Source organism: Centrocercus urophasianus, unplaced genomic scaffold, assembly GCF_019232065.1.
Source record: "Centrocercus urophasianus isolate 14NV4802_14NV808 unplaced genomic scaffold, USGS_Curo_1.0 seq_234, whole genome shotgun sequence".
NCBI classification, from domain to species: domain Eukaryota; kingdom Metazoa; phylum Chordata; class Aves; order Galliformes; family Phasianidae; genus Centrocercus; species Centrocercus urophasianus.
In genome coordinates, this window is record NW_024884794.1 from 804 (window position 1) to 17699 (window position 16896).

The window sequence follows — 16896 nt, forward strand, 5'->3', positions numbered from 1 at the left end:
CGTGTGCGGATCCTGTGTGCGTGCTGTGTGCTGTTGCACGCGTGCTCTGCAGGTCAGGGGGTGCTGGGGGCCGCGCACATGTCGCACATGATGTGACACGCACACACGTGTTGCACTCGGTGTGAACACCACGTCCCCCCTCGGGGACGTGTCATGAGCCCCCCTGAGCTGCAGCAGGGGAAGCAAAGCATGCCGGGCGCCTCACCCTGTGTCCCCCCACCCCAGGTGCAGGGATCCAGCGCCGCTGCACCCTGACGAGACCCGAGTGCTCTGCATGCAGACAGAAGCCCAGCAACCACGGTGACACACGTGTGTACATGTATGTATGTGTGAAAATGTGTTTGCGCTCGCGTGTGAGTGTGCTGGCGTGCACGCAGAGATCTGCGCACCCATGTGAGCACGCAGTTTGTGTCTGCACACAGGTGTGCGCATGCTCACGCGTGCAGGCGACTACACGTATGTGTGTGTATGTGCAAGCGTGTTCATGCCCCCGCACATGTCTGCACAGCCGTGTACTGCAGGAAGCTGTGCCTGACTCCACAGAACAACATTTTTTTGAGGAATTCCCACCCTGTCTTTGCCAGATGCTGCACCTGGGGTAGGGGCAACATGAGGGGCGTCCCTTGGAGCTGCTCCCCCCATCCGTGCTGCACGGCGCGGGCGCAGCACACAGGTAAGAGCCCCCCGTCCTCCCCTCCATCTCCTCCATTTCCTCCTCCTGTCTTTCCCTTTGCTGCCCCCAGCCCCACCACCGTGCTGCCCTGCTGGCCCCCCCTCCATTCTTCCTGCCTGACACTCTCACAAAGCCCCTAGACAAGCTTTCAAAGGGGCAACTCATGCGGAAGAATCGCTGCCCCCCTCACCCCTGTGCTCCCAACTCAACCCAGCTCTTTCCCAGCAGGGTGAGGGGCTCCCGCTCCCCCAGCCCCCTTCTTTGGGGCAATTCCTCCGCGGGGGAGGCGGAGGGGGCCTTGGAAGCAGTGCCACCCACGTGCGCCCGTTCCCCCGCTCCTCGGTTCTCTCGCAAACCCATGGGGGTCCCGGGGCAGGACGGTGGCAGCAGAGCCGTGGGCTGGGAGCTGGTGCCGAGGCCGTGGGTGGAAACGGGGCCCGGGCTCCAGGCAGGGCTGAGCCCCGTGGGCTGCGTAGGTGGGACGGGGCAGGGTTTGGCCTGCAGGCAGGGCGGGGAGCCGTGGGCAGGGCAGGGCTGGGAGTGATCTGCAACCGTGATGCCAGCCTGGGTCCATCGGCCAAGAGCGGCTCCATCCGTCTGTGCCTTCCATTCTTGTTGCGGCCATCAGGGCTTGCAATTTTTACAGGCTGGAAACTGGATCATTTTTAAGGCCATTTTTCATCTAAATCTGTACCAGAAACGGAGGGATGCGGCTCTGCGTGCTGCCCTCCCCTGGCAGCAGCCCCTGCTCCCCTCCAGGCGCACACCATGAGCCCCAGCCGTGCTTCACATCTGTGCCCCGTGCAGAAAGCTGCCCTGGTCCTGGGGAGGAGGGGAGTCTTTAGGATGAGGGGCTCACAGAACCACAGCACGGCTGGGTTGGAAGGGAGCTCCAGGATCACGGAGCTCCAACCCCCCTGTGCCGTGCAGGGCCACCAACCTCCCCATTTCACAGCAGCCCAGGCTGCCCAGGGCCCCATCCAACCCGGCCTCCAACACCTCCAGGTTTGGACGGGGCATCGCAGCCTCTCTGGGCAGCTGTTCAGCCCCTCCCCGCTCTCACAGTGCAGAACTGATGTCTGCTCGCAGATGGGCAGCAGCAGGATGCCCTACGAGGGGCAGCTGGGCGGGCAGACAGGAGTCCCACGTCTCATGGCTCTGTGGCGAGGTTCCATTGAGTGCACTTTTCTGCCCGGGATCCCATGTGCGCCAAGCTGTGGGGTGCAGGGTTAGGGTTAGGTTGGCTGCTCCCCAACCCCGGGGCTGCGCCCCCAAGCTCCGGGCCTTTTGGCCGGGCACACAGGGCTGTGTGTGGGCAGAGTGGGAAGGCCTCGGCCTGCGGGGCGCTGCGGCCTGCTCGGGACGCGGCCCGTGCGGCCCCGAGGCCCGGGCGTTGCCTGCGCGGCGCCGCGGCGCCCCCTGCGGGCACCGAGCCTACGCGAGGCCGGGGCTTTGCTCTCCGCAGGCCTCGACGGGCGCCGGCCCCTCGGCGAGGAGCAGACGCGGCCCTGAAGGCCGGGCAGGCCCCGCTGTGCCATGTTCAACCCCGTTACGCCTCAGGGCCCCGGCTACGCCGAGCACTGCTGCCCGCGGCCGCTGCACGGAGCCTCTGCGGGCACAGCGGCGCTGCAAGGTCGGTCACAGCTCAGCACACGCGGTGCCGGGGATGGACGCGTGCCTTCAGCGGGAGGCTCGGCGTCTCCCTCTCACACCCTTCACCCTTCCTTTCCCTCCCTCCCCCCCAGGACTCGATTTCTCGGTGTGCCATCCGCCCAGCCTCGCCAGCAGTCACCATGGCTATGGGCTGGTGCCCGGCACCGAGCATCCGGGTGGTGCTGATGGTGAGTCCATGCTCCAAGTGAGGGGTTGATGAGGGGTTTGGGCGCCTCTGGCAGTGCTGAGAGGGCTGAAGCTGTTGGGGCTTCAGGGATCCCTCCTGCGACAGAGTTGTTGCTATCAATAGGGAAATCTGTGTCGGCTCACGCAGGGGCTGCTGTTGGCCAAAAGGACTGGGCACTTATTTTGGGCTGGGATAGGTTGTAGAAAGGAGTCGGTGCGTGTCAAGGGCTTCAGATCTTCAGACACCCCTTAGGGTTTGTGACTGGGAGGAGGGATGCTTCTGAGCTTTGCCACAGTCTGGACCCAGCACCCAGCAAGCTCCGGGTGCTCCTGCAGGCTCCAAAGCACCGGGCTTGTGTCCTTGGGGGTCGCTTCAGTTGCTTCAGCCTTCCAGGACCAATCCTAAGAGCGGTGCCCTCCACTCTCTGCCACTGTCCCAGGCTCGCGGTTCTCAACGCCCCGTGGTGCTGGCAAGCTGGGCAAGAAGCGGGCACTGTCCATCTCACCCCTGTCAGACTCCAGCGTTGACCTGCAGACGGTGATCCGCACCTCGCCCAACTCCCTCGTTGCCTTCATCAACTCCCGTTGCGCCTCCGCCAGTGGCTCCTATGGTCACCTCTCCATCAGCAGCATCAGGTGGGCGCCGGACTTCGACTCACGGGCATGCAGACAGCCTCTGAGTGCAGGAACCTGAGTGCTGTTGCCCAGCTTGGGGAATGCCCGGGGCCAAACTGGGAGCAGTTATCCCAGAGCGGGAGGGCAATGAGGCTGGTGTGCTAGGGCAGGAGCTGCTGGGAGCTCAGATCCCTGCCCAAACTCCTGTCCTATGCTGGTGTCGCCTACATATCCCTGTTGCTCTTTGCAGTCCATCGTTGGGGTACCAGAACCCTCCGGGGCAGCAGAAGGGCCAAGGGCAACTGTTCAGCCACACTCCACCCCTGCCACCGTGCAGCTCCCACGAAACCCTGTCGTCCCGCCCGGGGCTCCTCCATCACACCCCGGCTCGTGGGCCCCTCAAACACTGCCAGGTACGGGGCTGCAGGGATGCTGTGCGTCCCACGTAACGGGTGGGCGTCCTGCTGCTGACTGCTTTGCAATTTCCCCCTGCCACTGCAGCAGCTGAAGTTGGAGAGGAGCCTGAGTAGCCCTCTGACAGCCAAATACGCAGAGGAGAAATCTGAGGGTGACATCTCCAGTCCAGCCTCCGCAGGCACACAGGTACTCCCCGGGCCTTTGGACTCCCCTGCTCCCAACAGCTCCACGCTCTCCCCTGTGCTGCTCCCAGGGGCAGGGAGGACACAGAATCCCGCCTTGGAGTTCTCACCCGGCCGCGTTCCTCCAGGACCCCTTGCTGGGGATGCTCAGCGTTCGGGAAGATCTGGAGAAGGAGGATGGGAAACCCGAATTTGAGACCATCTATGAAACGAACTGCTACTGGGATGGCTGTGCCAAGGAGTTTGACACGCAGGAGCAGCTGGTGCATGTGAGTTAGGTCCTACCTGGGCGCCCCACGTCCCCGACCCTGTGCTCGGGCCACTGGCTGACGTGCCGCTGTGTCAACCCCTCGCTCCTGCTCAGACTGCCCTGTCTTGGGCTGAACCTGCGGCTCTCCCCACCACTTCTAGAACTCACCACACGGGTGAGCGGTGTTGGAAGGGAGGGAGATGCATCCTCCTCTTCACCTGGGCAAGTTCTTTGTGATCTTCCCATACCGTGTGCCAAGGGACGCCACCCAGCCTGCCCTTCCTCAGCCCTGAGCCAGCTCTCCCGAAGCTCTGGTGCATCCAAACTCCCTGCTTTCTTCTCCGTGCCTCCCTTCAGACGCTCCATGACCCCCATATCTTCTCTTGGCCACCCCCAGTTAGCCCCCAGCCACTTCCAGTGCCCCCTGCTTCCTCCGCACGCCATCTGACCTCTCTCTATTCCCCCAGCGTCTCCCCCGCCCGTCCCTCTCCCTCCATATCCGCGTTTTCCCACGTCTCGTCTCAATTTACCCCTGACACTCGGTGCCCTCCCCGGTGCCCCTCGTGATTCCCTCTTCTCCCCAGCACATCAACAACGAGCACATCCACGGGGAGAAGAAGGAGTTCGTGTGCCACTGGGCAGCGTGCTCGCGGGAGCAGCGGCCCTTCAAGGCGCAGTACATGCTGGTGGTGCACATGAGGCGTCACACGGGCGAGAAGCCTCACAAGTGCACGGTGAGATGGGACGGGGTTTTTCGCAGAGCTGAGGGCGGCGTGTGGCACTGCGGGGCACTCGGGGCTGGAGAATGAGGCGGGTTGGTCGGCAGCCTGGCGGCACGCGGAGCAATTTGGTGCGGGCGCCCAGAGCCCTGTGTGGTGGCACAGCTGCGCGTGGAGCCAAGGCGTGCGTGGCGGGTGGGGGTGCAGCGTGGCACGGGTCAGGAGGGCGAAGGGGCTGCGGGCGGCGCGCTGCGGTCATGCAGGGTCTGTTTAAGGTTGAGCCGTGTTTTGCTCCGCTCTCCCGTGCAGTTTGAGGGCTGTAACAAAGCGTACTCCCGCCTGGAGAACCTCAAGACACATCTGCGCTCCCACACGGGTGAGAAACCCTACGTGTGCGAACACGAGGGCTGTAACAAAGCCTTCTCCAACGCTTCCGACCGGGCCAAGCACCAAAACCGCACCCACTCCAATGAGGTACATCTGGGGCTGCCGCCCTCTGGGTTCCCCTTGGGCTGCTGTTGGTCCCTGGGACTTTTGAGATGTGGAGGTTGGTGGCCCTGCATGTGGCAGGGGATTGGAGCTTGATGATCCTTGGGGTCTCTTGAAACCCGAGACATTCCATGATTCTTTGATTCTCTTCTTGCCCACTGCAATAGATCCCCAGGTTCCTTTCTTCCGAGGTTACCCACCAGGATCCCTTTATCCCCGCGCCATGCAGGGACACTCTGTCCTTACATTCTTCCTCTTTATGACCTCTAACACCCCACAGAGGGATCCAGTCTCTGTCCTTCCCACCCTCTGTTTCCTCAGCTCCCAGATCTACTGGAGAGGATGAGGAGGGGATTCTGGTCCTTCGTTGGAAGGAGTTTGGAATGGAATGAAACGCAGCGGTTCCACCGGAAGGGACCTTCGAGGATCACATCCAACCAATCCTAACCCCTCCTTGCACCTTTTTCCCCCCACAGAAGCCGTACATCTGCAAGATCCCGGGCTGCACCAAGCGCTACACGGATCCCAGCTCCCTGCGCAAACACGTGAAGACGGTGCACGGCCCCGATGCCCACGTCACCAAGAAGCACCGGGGCAGTGCGGTGCCTGGCCACACGCTGCCTGCCTCCGGGGCACCGCAGGACATGAAGCAGGAGAAAAACACCAACGGCCCTGCTGAGATCCGGAAGGATGACAGCAAGCTGCTGGTGCCCGACTTCGCCTCGGTGAGGAGCCAGGGGCTGCTGGCGGCGGCGGCGAAGTCGGTTTGCATCCCGGTTTGCATTAATGGATGTCTGACCCTTCTTTTTCCTTTGGTCCGCCCCCAGAAGCCACAGCCCAGCCCTGGTGGGCAGTCATCGTGCAGCAGTGACCGCTCGCCCCTCGGCAGCACCACCAACAACGACAGCGGCGTGGAGATGACGGGCAACACGGGGGGCAGCTACGAGGACCTGTCCACGCTGGAGGAGGTGGTGCCTGGGGAGCCCATGGGCACCTCGGGGCTGATGGCCCTGCAGAAGCTCGAGAACCTTCGCATTGACAAACTGAAGCAGATGAGGAAGCCGTCGGCTACCAAGGGCCTGAATCTGCCGGCCATCCCCGGAGCCGGTGAGACCTCCTGGATGCGGTGCGCAGCAGGGAGCTGTTGGCGCACACACTGGGAGCTGTGCCCCGTTTTTTACTTCAATCCTATAGAATCATTTCATAGAATCATAGAATGGCCTGGGTTGAAAAGGACCGAGGTCCAACCCCCTGCTGTGCGCAGGTCGCCAGCCACCAGACCAGGCTGCCCAGAGCCACATCCAGCCTGGCCTTGAATGCCTGCAGGCATGGGGCATCCACAGCCTCCTTGGGCAGCCTGTTCCAGTGCCTCACCACCCTGTGTGAAAAACTTCCTCCTCATATCCCACCTGAACCTCCCCTGGCTCACTTTAAAACCATTCCCCTTGTCCCATCACCACCCACCCTCACAAACAGCCGTTCCCCCTCCTGTTTATCTGCTCCCCCCAAGCACTGGAAGGCCACCATGAGGTCTCCCCACAGCCTTCTCTTCTCCAAGCCCAGTTCCCTCAACCTTTCCTCACAGCAGCGCTGCTCCAGCCCTCTGCTCATCTCAGTGCCTCCTCTGGACCCGCTCCCAGAGCTCCACGTCCTTCCTGTGCTGGGGGCCCCAGGCCTGGGCGCAGCGCTGCAGATGGGGCTTCACAAGAGCCGAGCAGAGTGGACGATCACCTCCCTGTCCCTGCTGGCCGCCCCTCTTTTAAAGCAGCCCGGAACACAGCTGCCCTTCCGGGCTGCTCTCGAGCTCTTCCCCCAGTCTGCAGCAACACCTGGCTTTGCCCCGACCCAAACGCAGCACCCGCTCTTGGCCCTGCTGAACCCCATCAGCTCTTCGTGGCGCCACTTCTCCAGCCCGTCCGGGTCCCTCTGGACGGCTTCCCTTCCTCCCAGTGCGTCGGGCTCGCCGCTCAGCTCGGCGTCACGCAGGCACCGGCCGTGCGGTGGCCCTGGAGGAGTAACTGCCCTTCTCTTCCAGGTCCGCCCGGAGATGGGCCCGGGCTCTGCGTGCCGCCGGCCGCATCGCAGCGCCGCATCGCGGATCTGTCGGCGGCAGAGCTGGCCGTTCCACCGAGCGAGCGCCGCAGCAGCGCCACCAGCACCGTCAGCTCAGCCTACACCGTCAGCCGCCGCTCCTCCGCCGCGTCCCCGTACCTGATGGGGCCAAACCCGGCCGGCGAGGCGGGGACGATGCCGGGATGCTCGGATGGCTACGAGCGGCTCTCTCCGGATGAGCCGCGGCGCTCCGGCAGCGCCAACCCCTGCGGAGCGCTGCCCGGTGTGGGCGGCCTCAGCCCGGCGCAGCGCTACCGCCTCAGAGCCAAATACGCCGCGGCTACGGGCGGGCCGCCCCCGACCCCGCTGCCCAGCGTGGAGCCGCTGCCCACGGGCGGCCACGGCGGCTTGCCCGGGGATTGCCTCGAGCCGGCCGTGCCCCCCTTCTTTACGAACGGTTTGCTGCGGAGGCACAGCTCCAACGAGCGCTACGTGAGCAGCCTTCACCCTCATCTGGTGCCTGGGAACGGGGCGAGGAGGGCCAGCGACCCGGCCCGGACCGCCGCCGACCCTCAGTGCCACGCTGTGCCCAAAGTGCAGCGTTTTAAAAGCGCGGGGAACGTGAGCGCGCCGGGAGGGAGCAGAGCTGCCCTGCAGCCCCTGCCTGCTTCCGACGCCGCCCTCCAGCTCCGAGGCTTCTCCCCGCGCCCCCCCAGCATCAGTGAGAATGTTTACCTGGAGAGCGTGAACGCCGAGGGCCCCGCACCTGGCGCGGAGTCCGGCTTGCTGGAAATGGACCCGTTCTTGAATTACCCTGAGGAAAGCTTCCCGTGCCAGGGGGCCAACGTGCAGCTGCAGTGTGGGGGTCTGTACGGCAGCGCTCCGCGGACCCCGGGTGGGGGAATGCAGCTGAACCCATGTGGGCACGGAGAGATGGAGGAGGGACTGCTGCAGCCCGAGTTCTCCCTGCCGCAGTGCCAGATGAACCAGCACTTCCCCGGCCTGCGAGCTGGCAGCGGGGCCGTGCTGCCCCAGTGGGAGGAACCCCAACCAAGCGGTCATCTGGAGCTGAGCTCTGGGCAGCCGGGACTCGGAGCCATGGCTGAGACGCACTGCCACCGTCACGCCGCTCCGTACCCACCGCCCAGCCACTGCGTGCAGCACCCAAGGCTGATGAGCGCGTGCCAGGATGGCGGCTTTTCTGATGGGCACCGCTTGAACTGCCTGCAGATCAAATCTGAGCAGCGGTACTCGGCGCCGGCCCCGGCCCTCATTCCGTGCCAGAATGCCAAAGCCGCACAACAGCCCACGTTCGGCCAAACCGTGAGCGGGTACCGGGCCGAGGAGCAGACAGCCAGCAGCTACGTGGCTGTGCTGAGCTCGCGGGGGAGGAGGGCCCACACCCCCACTTTGCAGGCCAAAGAGGTGATGGTCCGCAGCTACGTGCAGGCGCAGCAGGCTCTGATGTGGGGGGAGCCCCCCGGGGCTGGCGAGGCCGGCATGGGGCTGGGCGGTGAGTCTGGGCAGTACCAGGGCACGCGCGCACCGCCCTACCTGGGCCCCAAATACTCCGGTTACCAGCCCAAAACGAATCACCTGCAGGGGCTGCTGGAGAACCCCCACCTCCTGAGCCCCCCGTGCTTTAACCCTGAAATGGCGCCGCATCCCCCCAGCGGTGCCAAGCCACCGGGACACCAGAACAGCGTGGGCTATGGGGGCAACCTGGCAGAGCCCAACCCCTCCTATGAGGCAGCAGGTGCCAACCCCCAGCGCGGGCTGCGTCTGCCCCCCGTCCATCCTGCCCCCGAGGTGCCCGGTGACACGCTGCTCTGCTACCCGGGCCAGGTGGGCAAAGGCAGCCACAAGCTTCAGGGTCCGCCCGCTGCAAGCTGTGGGGGTCCCGGGCACTGCACTGGGAGCCTGGGGGGCAACAAAGGCAGCTCTTGCTTCTACCCAGACTCGGGGCAGCAGGCATTCAACAGCCTGGACTCGCTGGACCTGGAGAACACTCACCTGGACTTCGCTGCCATCGTGGAGGATGCAGAGAGCTCCACGCTCCTGCCCGGCCCCCCCAGCCCCCCTGGGGGTCTCCTGTTGCCGGCACCCGGCGGTGCCAACATGGCTGTGGGTGACATGAGCTCCATGCTGAGCACCTTGGCTGGGGAGAGCCACTTCCTCAACTCCCTCTCTTGAATTTGGAGGGGGGGGGGAAGGGGGAGGAGCACCCGGCGTGCAGGCGGGGTGTGTGGGGCCAAAGTGCCTTTGGGGAGGGGCGTGGGGGTCCCCCACCTAACACAGGTGTGTGGCCTGGGGGGGGAGGGGGGACGCACCACACAGCCCTCCTTGGTCTGGGGGTGCCGTGCTCCTCTGGAGGGGTAGAAGGGTATTGCTGGGTGTGACACAGCAGACCTGTGCAGCCACAGTGTCGAAACCAAAGAGTTCCACACCCCCCCCATCTCTGCAGGCAACCCCCCACCCCCACCCCGCCCCCCACATTTTTGTTGTCCCCCTCGATGCCTTTGCCCTCACCCCCACCCTCCTTGGTGACACAGCCCCACCTCCCATCATTTCCAATGGATGGGAGAAGAGGAGGGATGGCGGGCAGGGGGGTCTCAATGCCACCTGTGCCTCTGTATATAGTGTACATACATCTGCCTCCCTGTGCTCTATGGATCTTACCCTAAAGTCTTTCTTTTGTTTGAAAACAGTGCCCCCTGACCACCCCCCCCCCCCGGCGTCAAACCCTCTCTCAAGGGAACCATGCTCCAGTGCCCCACATCCCTCCATCCCTCCATTCCTCTATATCCTTCCATTCCTCCATCTCTTCATCTCTCCATCCTTCCATCCCTCCATCCTTCCATCCTCCCATCCCTGCATCCCTCCATCCTTCCATCCATCCATCCCTCCATCCTTCGATCCGTCCATCTGTCCATCCCTCCATCCCTCCCTCCATCCCTCCATCCTTCCATCCCTCCATCCCTCCACATCCCTCCATCCTTCCATCCCTCCACATCCCTCCATCCCTCCATCCCCGTGCCCCGACACTCGGAGACCGACCTCGGGACGGGTCTCCGCTCGGCTCACGGCCGCCGCCTGGTGCCCGAATGCCGCATCGCAGCCACGTCGCAGGGGGGCCGGCGGAGGACCCCACCGGGGGGGGGCTGTGTGGGGCCATAGGGCGTAACTGGGAGCTTTGGGGGAGCCCTGCAGTAAATCGGAAGGGTGCTTAGAGTCGCACAGGGCGCAGTGCGGAGCCTTTGGGTGCCCCTTAGAGCACACCGAGGAGCTCTGGGAGTATTATGGGATGCGCGGGTGCGCACGGGGGGATGTTGGGGACCTCTAGGGTGTCCTACGGAGCACTGAGGGGCTCGGGGAGTATTCTGGGATGCCTTAAGGAATACGGGGGGTTGTGTTTACAGTCCTCTAGGGCGCCCCAAAGGGCACTGAGGAGCTCGGGGAGTATTCTGGGATGCCCTAGGGTGCACGGGGGGGGTGCATGGAGCCCTCTAGGGCACCCCGCAGAGCACGCTGAGGAACTCGAGGAGCACCCCGAGGTGCTCTAGGGCACGGTTTGGGTTCCGCGGAGTCCTCCGAGGCGCCGCACGGAGCGCTGCGGGTCTCCCAGGGCTCCTCGGGGTGTCCCGAGATGCACGGGGGGCACCGGGCGGGCTCCGAGACCGGCAACGAAGGGGTTAAAGGGGCGGGGCCGTTAGCAGGCGTGGCGAGGGAGGTGACGCACGACGTCGGGCCACGCCCCCGGAAGTGAGCTCGGCGGCTGCGGCGGGCGGGCGGAAGGCGGAAGTGAGGAGCGTGAGGGACCCGGGGGGGGGGGGGGGGGCGGGGGCGGACCCCCCCCCGCGCCGGCACCGGTGAGAGCGGCCCCGGCGGGCGGCGGCACCGCGGAGCCTCCGCTTCGTCCTCCGACCGCCGTAGGCGGCCGCCGTTCCGCTCCCCTGTGCCCGCGGGCCTCCCCGGCTCGGATCCCAACCCTGGCGGCGATCCCGCGGCGCTGAGCCCGCTCCCGGTTGCAGGCACGGGGACGATGGCGGTGACGTAGGGCCCGGGCCGCCGCCATGGCTCAGCCCCCACCGGAGGCCGCGGGGGGCGGCGGCGGCGGCCGGGAGCGTTCAGCCCGGAGCCCCCCGCGCAGCGCCGCCTGGAACGGGGACTGCGGGCCGGAACCGCCCGAAGACGACGGCAACGAGGAAGGAGACGGGGACGGCGTTTCGGCCCCCGACGGGCCCGGTCCTTGCGGCTGCCGGGGGGAGCGAGCCGCGCCCCGGGCCCCCCCGCCCCGGGACGGATCCTGCGCTCTGGGCTGCCGCCGGCGTACCGAGCCCGGCCCCGAGGAGGGCGACGAGGACCCGGGGAGGGCGACCCGGAGGCTGCGGAGGAGACAGCGGCCGCGTTCCGCCCCGAAGGAGAAGGAGGAGAGCGGCCGGGGGCGGCGGGGCGGCGGGGCCCGGTTGAAGGCGTTGCTGGAAGCGGCGCTGAGCCCGCTGTGCTCCTGCCTGAGCGCCGGGATAGGAGGGACGGCACCGGGCGGCGTGCGCGGATGGACGCGGCGAGTCGGCCTGAGGGCGGCCCGGGGGCTGCGGGCAGGCGGCGAGCTGGCGCTGCGGCTGCTGTGGATGCTGTGCGCGCTGCTGCTGTTGCTCCTCGTGCTGCTGCTGGGCGCGCTGCGGCTCTGCTGGCGTCTGTTGGCCGCCGGCGTGAGCGCGCTGGGCAGGACCCGGCTGGCGGAGCTGCTCGATTCCGCCGTCCTCCGCCGGACGCGCGGGTTCCTCGGGGTGAATGGGACTTGGTGGCGCCTCTGGGCCCGGTGGCGGAGGTGGCGAAGCGCACCCGAGGAGCTGCGGGCGGGGGATGCAGTGCCCGGCTGCGACGTGGGAGCTCCCGGCAGCTCCGCGGAGGAGGTGTCCCGGCTGCTGGCCATGGCCGAGGTGCCTGAGGAGGAGCTGAACCCCTTCCAGGCGCTGGGAGTGGAAATGACGGCGTCGGATGCGGAGCTGAGGAAGGCGTATCGCCGGCTGGCCGTGCTGGTGCGTGGCGGCTGCGCGTTGCTCGCGGCCTCGCCGGGATGCAGCGCTGAGTCCTCTGTGCTTTCCAGGTTCATCCGGATAAAAGTGAGCACCCGCGAGCTGAGGAGGCCTTCAAGGTGCTGCGAGCGGCGTGGGACATCGTCAGCAGCCCCGAGAAGAGGAAGGAGTACGAGATGTGAGTGCGCTGCTGTGGGGTGGGTTGCTGGGAGAAGGGGGGCTGCCCGCTCCAGTTCCTGCCCCAAAGCTCGCATCTCGGAGGTGCTTTGGCTGCTGGCCCCACGCAGGGCTCTGACTGCGGCTCTGTCCCCGCGGCGGCCGCAGGAAGAGGATGGCAGAGAGCGAGCTGAGCAGATCGGTGAGCGAGTTCCTGAGCCGGCTGCAGGATGACCTGAAGGAGGCCATGAACACCATGATGTGCAGCAAGTGCCAGGGCAAGCACAGGTAGGGCCCGGGGCTCCAGGCCGTCCCTGAAGAGCCGCGCCGGGGGCTGAGATGGCGCTGCTGTTGCAGGAGGTTTGAGATGGACCGCGACCCGCTCAGCGCCCGCTACTGCGCCGAGTGCAGCCAGCTGCACCCCGCCGAGGAGGGCGACCTGTGGGCTGAGTCCAGCCTGCTGGGGCTGAAGATCACCTACTTTGCCGTGATGGACGGCAAGGTCTACGACATCACAGGTGGGCGCATCGCGTCCCTGGGCGTCAGCAGGGTGAGCGCGAGCCCCCCGTGATGCCGCGTGTCTTCCCACAGAGTGGGCTGGCTGTCAGCGCGTGGGGATCTGCCCCGACACCCACCGTGTCCCCTACCACATCTCCTTCGGGGTGCGGAGTTCTGGCGCGGGCGGGCGGCAGAGGTGAGAGCTGGCAGCGGGATGGGGAGCCCCGGGGGCTGGGCAAAGCAAGGAGCTCTGTGCGTGGGCACCGGGGCTGCGTTGGGACCCCCGGATTCCCACCCGGCTCTGCTTCCCACCAGCAGGAGCACTTCCAAGGGCAGCCCCAGCTCTGCCGCCGACCTGCAGGACTTCTTCACCCGCGTGTTCCAAGGGACCTCAGGACAGGTGCCTGGGGGCTTCCCGCCTCCCCCTGCCCCCACAGCTCCCCAGGGGGCCACAGCTGGGACCACAAGGACCGAGGGGGCCGCCCCCAAGAGTGACACCAAGCACAAGAGGAGGAAGAAGGTGCGCCGGCCCTTCCAGCGCTGAGCTGTGCAGGGCTGCGCGTTGAGGCCCGGCTCGGCGCTCACGGACTCTCCCTGGCCGGGGACGATGGTGCTCTGTTGGGCACTACAAGGGCTCTTCTTTCAAATAAAATCTATTTTTTGTTGTTTTTTCTTTTGTTGTTGTTGTTTTCTTAAACGGATGTATATATTGAAAAGTAATCAGGGAGCTTCTAAGCTGATGTGCCATAGGCGGTGGCACTGCTGGAACCAGCTGAACCGTAGGACTCCGGAACAGCAACGGGGGCCATGCAGGATGTGCTGCAAGCACTGGGCTGCTGCTTTCCCTTCATGTGAGGACGCTGCTCTGCTCTGTGAGTTCTTTATTACGGACATGTACAAAACATGAAGACAAAGGAGGCGTGGGGTGGTTACTCTTCCCACCAGTCAACAGTTCTCCCCTTCTGCGTGCTTCCCCATTGCCATGCAGGGCTTTACCTTAAGGGAAGCACACATGCAACACGCCTCACTCGCTCCATGCAGCCCCACCGCTCACCTCTTCACCAAAGCACCAAGAGAGAAGGCCTCAGTGAGGCACTCCTAAGAGACGCAGGACTTTGCCAAAAAAGCCCTTGCAAAAAGACCTGCATGCAAACTGCACGGCAGCCCCGCGCCCAGCCCTGCTCCTGCATCCTCCCCGCAGCCCACAGCTCTGCCCAGCCGCCCACCTCCAGCTCTGCCATCCCGTGGGAAGCTCTGCGCAGCACGGTGGGAGCCTGGGCTCAGTATTTGTTGATGCCAAAGACCCTCACGCCGTGGAACTGGGGCAGCTTGGGCAGGAGGACGCTGAGCAGGGAGGCGGTGTTGATCATGAAGTGCGCGGGGTCGTACTTGGTGTAGAAGCTGGTGAGGAGGTAACTGGGGAGGGAGCGAGGTGCAGGTTAGTTCTGCGCCACCCTGCGCTTCCCCAGACCAGCCGTTCTGGCTGAATCGCTGCTGTTTCCTGTATAAAACCCAACACCTCTCAGCTGAGAGAACTTCCCAAACTCCAGGACCTGTCTAGGCCAAGGCTGAGTGCGCTGAATGCACTGAATGCACCAGCAGCAGCCCTCCTAGGGCACCGCCTCGCTCCCCTACGCCTCGTTCAGCACAAAAGGGCACTCACAGCACTACGGGGGAGATGCTGAGGAACTTGCGTGAGGAGGTGCACTGCAGCCCGTAGTCAATCTGCTCCCAGTGCGTCAGCAGGCGATCCTTGCCTTGGTCCGGGGTTTCAAACGGCGTTCCCTTCACCGTGTGCAACAGCAAATACATGACCTGTGGGTTTCAAGTGAAAGGAGGCAGCAGGTGAACGCAGGATGGGGACACAGGCAGCGGGAACGCTGGGAAGGAGCCAAGGAGATGGAGCTGGGCAGCTCCGGGATGCACAGAGCTTCAGATGGGGCTGCACTCAGTTTTTGCTCCAGGAGAGCAAGGCGGAGGCAAAGCAGCCTGGCCTGTGCCTCAGCAAGAGGTGAGAAGGCAACAGCAGCACGTATGGGACTGGAGGAAAGGCAGAGAGAGCTGAGAGCTCTGTGCAGAGCCAAGCCACGGGACAGAAATGTGCTGTGTGCTCTCACAGCTGTTTCCCAGGCCAAGGAACCTCTGTCAACAATGGTTCTCCACAGAACTGGGTCTGGAAGCATTCGTTGAGCTCCAGCACTTCCCATAGCTGGGGACAAGGCGCAGCGCCCAGCATAGCAGTGCTGAAAGGGGAGATGGCAGCAGGACGAGGGGAAATGAAGTTGAGGAAGGGCAGATGGAGGCTGGATGTCAGGGCAGTTCTGTGCTGTGAGAGCGGTGAGGGGCTGAACAGCTGCCCAGAGAGGCTGCGATGCCCCGTCCATCCCTGGAGGTGTTGGAGGCTGGATGGGGCCCTGGGCAGCCTGGCAGCTCTGAAATGTGGAGGTTGGTGGCCCTGCATTGGTGGGGATTGGAGCTCCGTGATCCTTGGGTCCCTTCCACCCCAACCGTCCTGTGACTCTGTGACACAGCTGACAAACATCAGCTGCACTGTGGCCCTGTGAGGGAGCAGCTGAGCCGTGACTCACCAGGTTGTGGATGACGTTGGTGAGCGTCCACACCACAGGGATGCTGAAGAAGGGGATGCTGAGGAGGATGATGTGAAGCACTGCCACCGAGATGACGTAGGCCAGCCAGATCCCACGGCTGCTCATCACCCGCGTGTTGGGGTTCACCTCGCTGTGTGCCACGCCGACGTTCATCCTACAAGGAACCAAAAGCTCCTGGGCCTCAGCGGTCGCCCCACGCAGAATCATAGAGAATTCATAGAATCATAGAATCACAAGGGTGGAAAGGGCCTCCAAGATCATCCAGTCCAACCATCCTCCCGTCACCACCGCTACCACAAGCACTAAGCCGTGTCTCGCAGCTCCTGATCCCCTTGAGCGCTGCCAGGGACGGCGACTCCACCACCGCCCTGAGCAGCCATTGCAGTGCCTGACCACTGAGAGAAAAAATTCTTCCTCATGTCCAACCCAAACCTCCTCCGGTACAACCTGCGCCCGTTTCCTCGGGTCCTGTTTGTTGCCTGGGAGAAGAGGCCAAACCCCTCCTCGCCACAACCTCCCTTCAGGAAGCTGCAGAGCGCAGGGAGGTCTCCCCTGAGCCTCCTCTTCTCCACACTGAACAACTCCAGCTCCCTCAGCCGCTCCTCATCAGCCTTGTGCTCCAGACCCCTCACCAGTTTCGTTGCCCTTCTCTGGACACGCTCCTCGATGTCTTTCCTGTAGTGAGGGGCCCAAAACTGGGCACAGCACTCGAGGTGCGGCCTCACCAGAGCTGAGCACAGGGGACGATTCCCTCCCTGCTCCTGCTGCCCAACTGTTTCTAACGCAGGCCAGGATGCCGTTGGCCCTCTTGGCCCCCTGCTCACTGCTGGCTTCTGTTCAGCCGAGCACCAACCAGCACCCCAGGTCCATTTCCTCTTCACACTCATCTGACCGCTCAGCCCCGAGCCTGCAGCACTGCGTGCAATTCCGAGTTGGGAAGGAGACCCCCGCGCTTCTCAGCCCAGCACAGCCCCGCTCCACGGCCCCGATCCCGGCACAACCCACGGAGCGGCACCGCCAGACGTTGGGCCCGGCCTCCCACTTCCCTCCATCAGGGAGGCCGTAGGGTCGGAAAGCAACCCTAAATCCCGCTGGCTCTTGGCCCTGGCCGCGTCCCTCCGGTCCCTCAGTCTCGCTCCCTTCGATCCCGGTCCCCCGGCTCAGACCCGTTCCCGGCCGTTTACCTCCGGCTCCGCAGACACCGTTGCCAGGACCCTGCCCGCCCCGGGCCCGTCTCCAGGAAGTCACCTCACTCCCGACCCGCTGCCACCATTGGCTGCTCCGTGACTTTTCTCCGCTTCCATTGGTCGCTGCGCCTGTCCTTCAGTACCTCCCCGCCCCGCGCCCAACGGCGGACC

The 16896-nt window shown here is 64.8% G+C and overlaps 3 protein-coding genes across 4 annotated transcripts; 2 read left to right on the forward strand and 1 right to left on the reverse strand.

The window, feature by feature from the left end:
* The first annotated feature begins 2209 nt into the window (after positions 1-2209).
* Positions 2210-9429, forward strand: GLI1 (GLI family zinc finger 1). Its single transcript, XM_042824775.1, has 11 exons — positions 2210-2306; positions 2419-2514; positions 2953-3148; positions 3378-3540; positions 3629-3730; positions 3855-3995; positions 4561-4710; positions 5005-5169; positions 5661-5909; positions 6012-6291; positions 7220-9429. The coding sequence occupies exons 1-11, from the start codon at positions 2210-2212 to the stop codon at positions 9427-9429; spliced, it is 3849 nt and encodes a 1282-aa protein (XP_042680709.1).
* Positions 9430-11309: 1880 nt separating this feature from the next.
* Positions 11310-13601, forward strand: DNAJC14 (DnaJ heat shock protein family (Hsp40) member C14). The gene is made up of 6 exons (XM_042824777.1): positions 11310-12278; positions 12347-12453; positions 12600-12719; positions 12789-12949; positions 13023-13125; positions 13248-13601. Exons 1-6 carry the CDS (start codon positions 11310-11312, stop codon positions 13471-13473), a joined length of 1686 nt encoding a protein of 561 aa, XP_042680711.1. The 3' UTR covers positions 13474-13601.
* An 11-nt stretch (positions 13602-13612) lies between these two features.
* On the reverse strand, positions 13613-16798 carry ORMDL2 (ORMDL sphingolipid biosynthesis regulator 2). 2 transcript variants are annotated; one of them, XR_006169961.1, is made up of 5 exons: positions 16723-16798; positions 15518-15692; positions 14593-14744; positions 14156-14345; positions 13613-13808 (listed from the first exon to the last, which is right to left on the reverse strand). XR_006169961.1 is itself a non-coding variant. In XM_042824778.1 (4 exons), exons 2-4 carry the CDS (start codon positions 15689-15691, stop codon positions 14210-14212), a joined length of 462 nt encoding a protein of 153 aa, XP_042680712.1. In that variant the 5' UTR covers position 15692; positions 16723-16798; the 3' UTR covers positions 13796-14209. The 2 variants fall into 2 exon arrangements, 1 of the variants encoding a protein (XP_042680712.1); XM_042824778.1 differs by having other exon boundaries at positions 13796-14345.
* Positions 16799-16896: the final 98 nt, after the last annotated feature.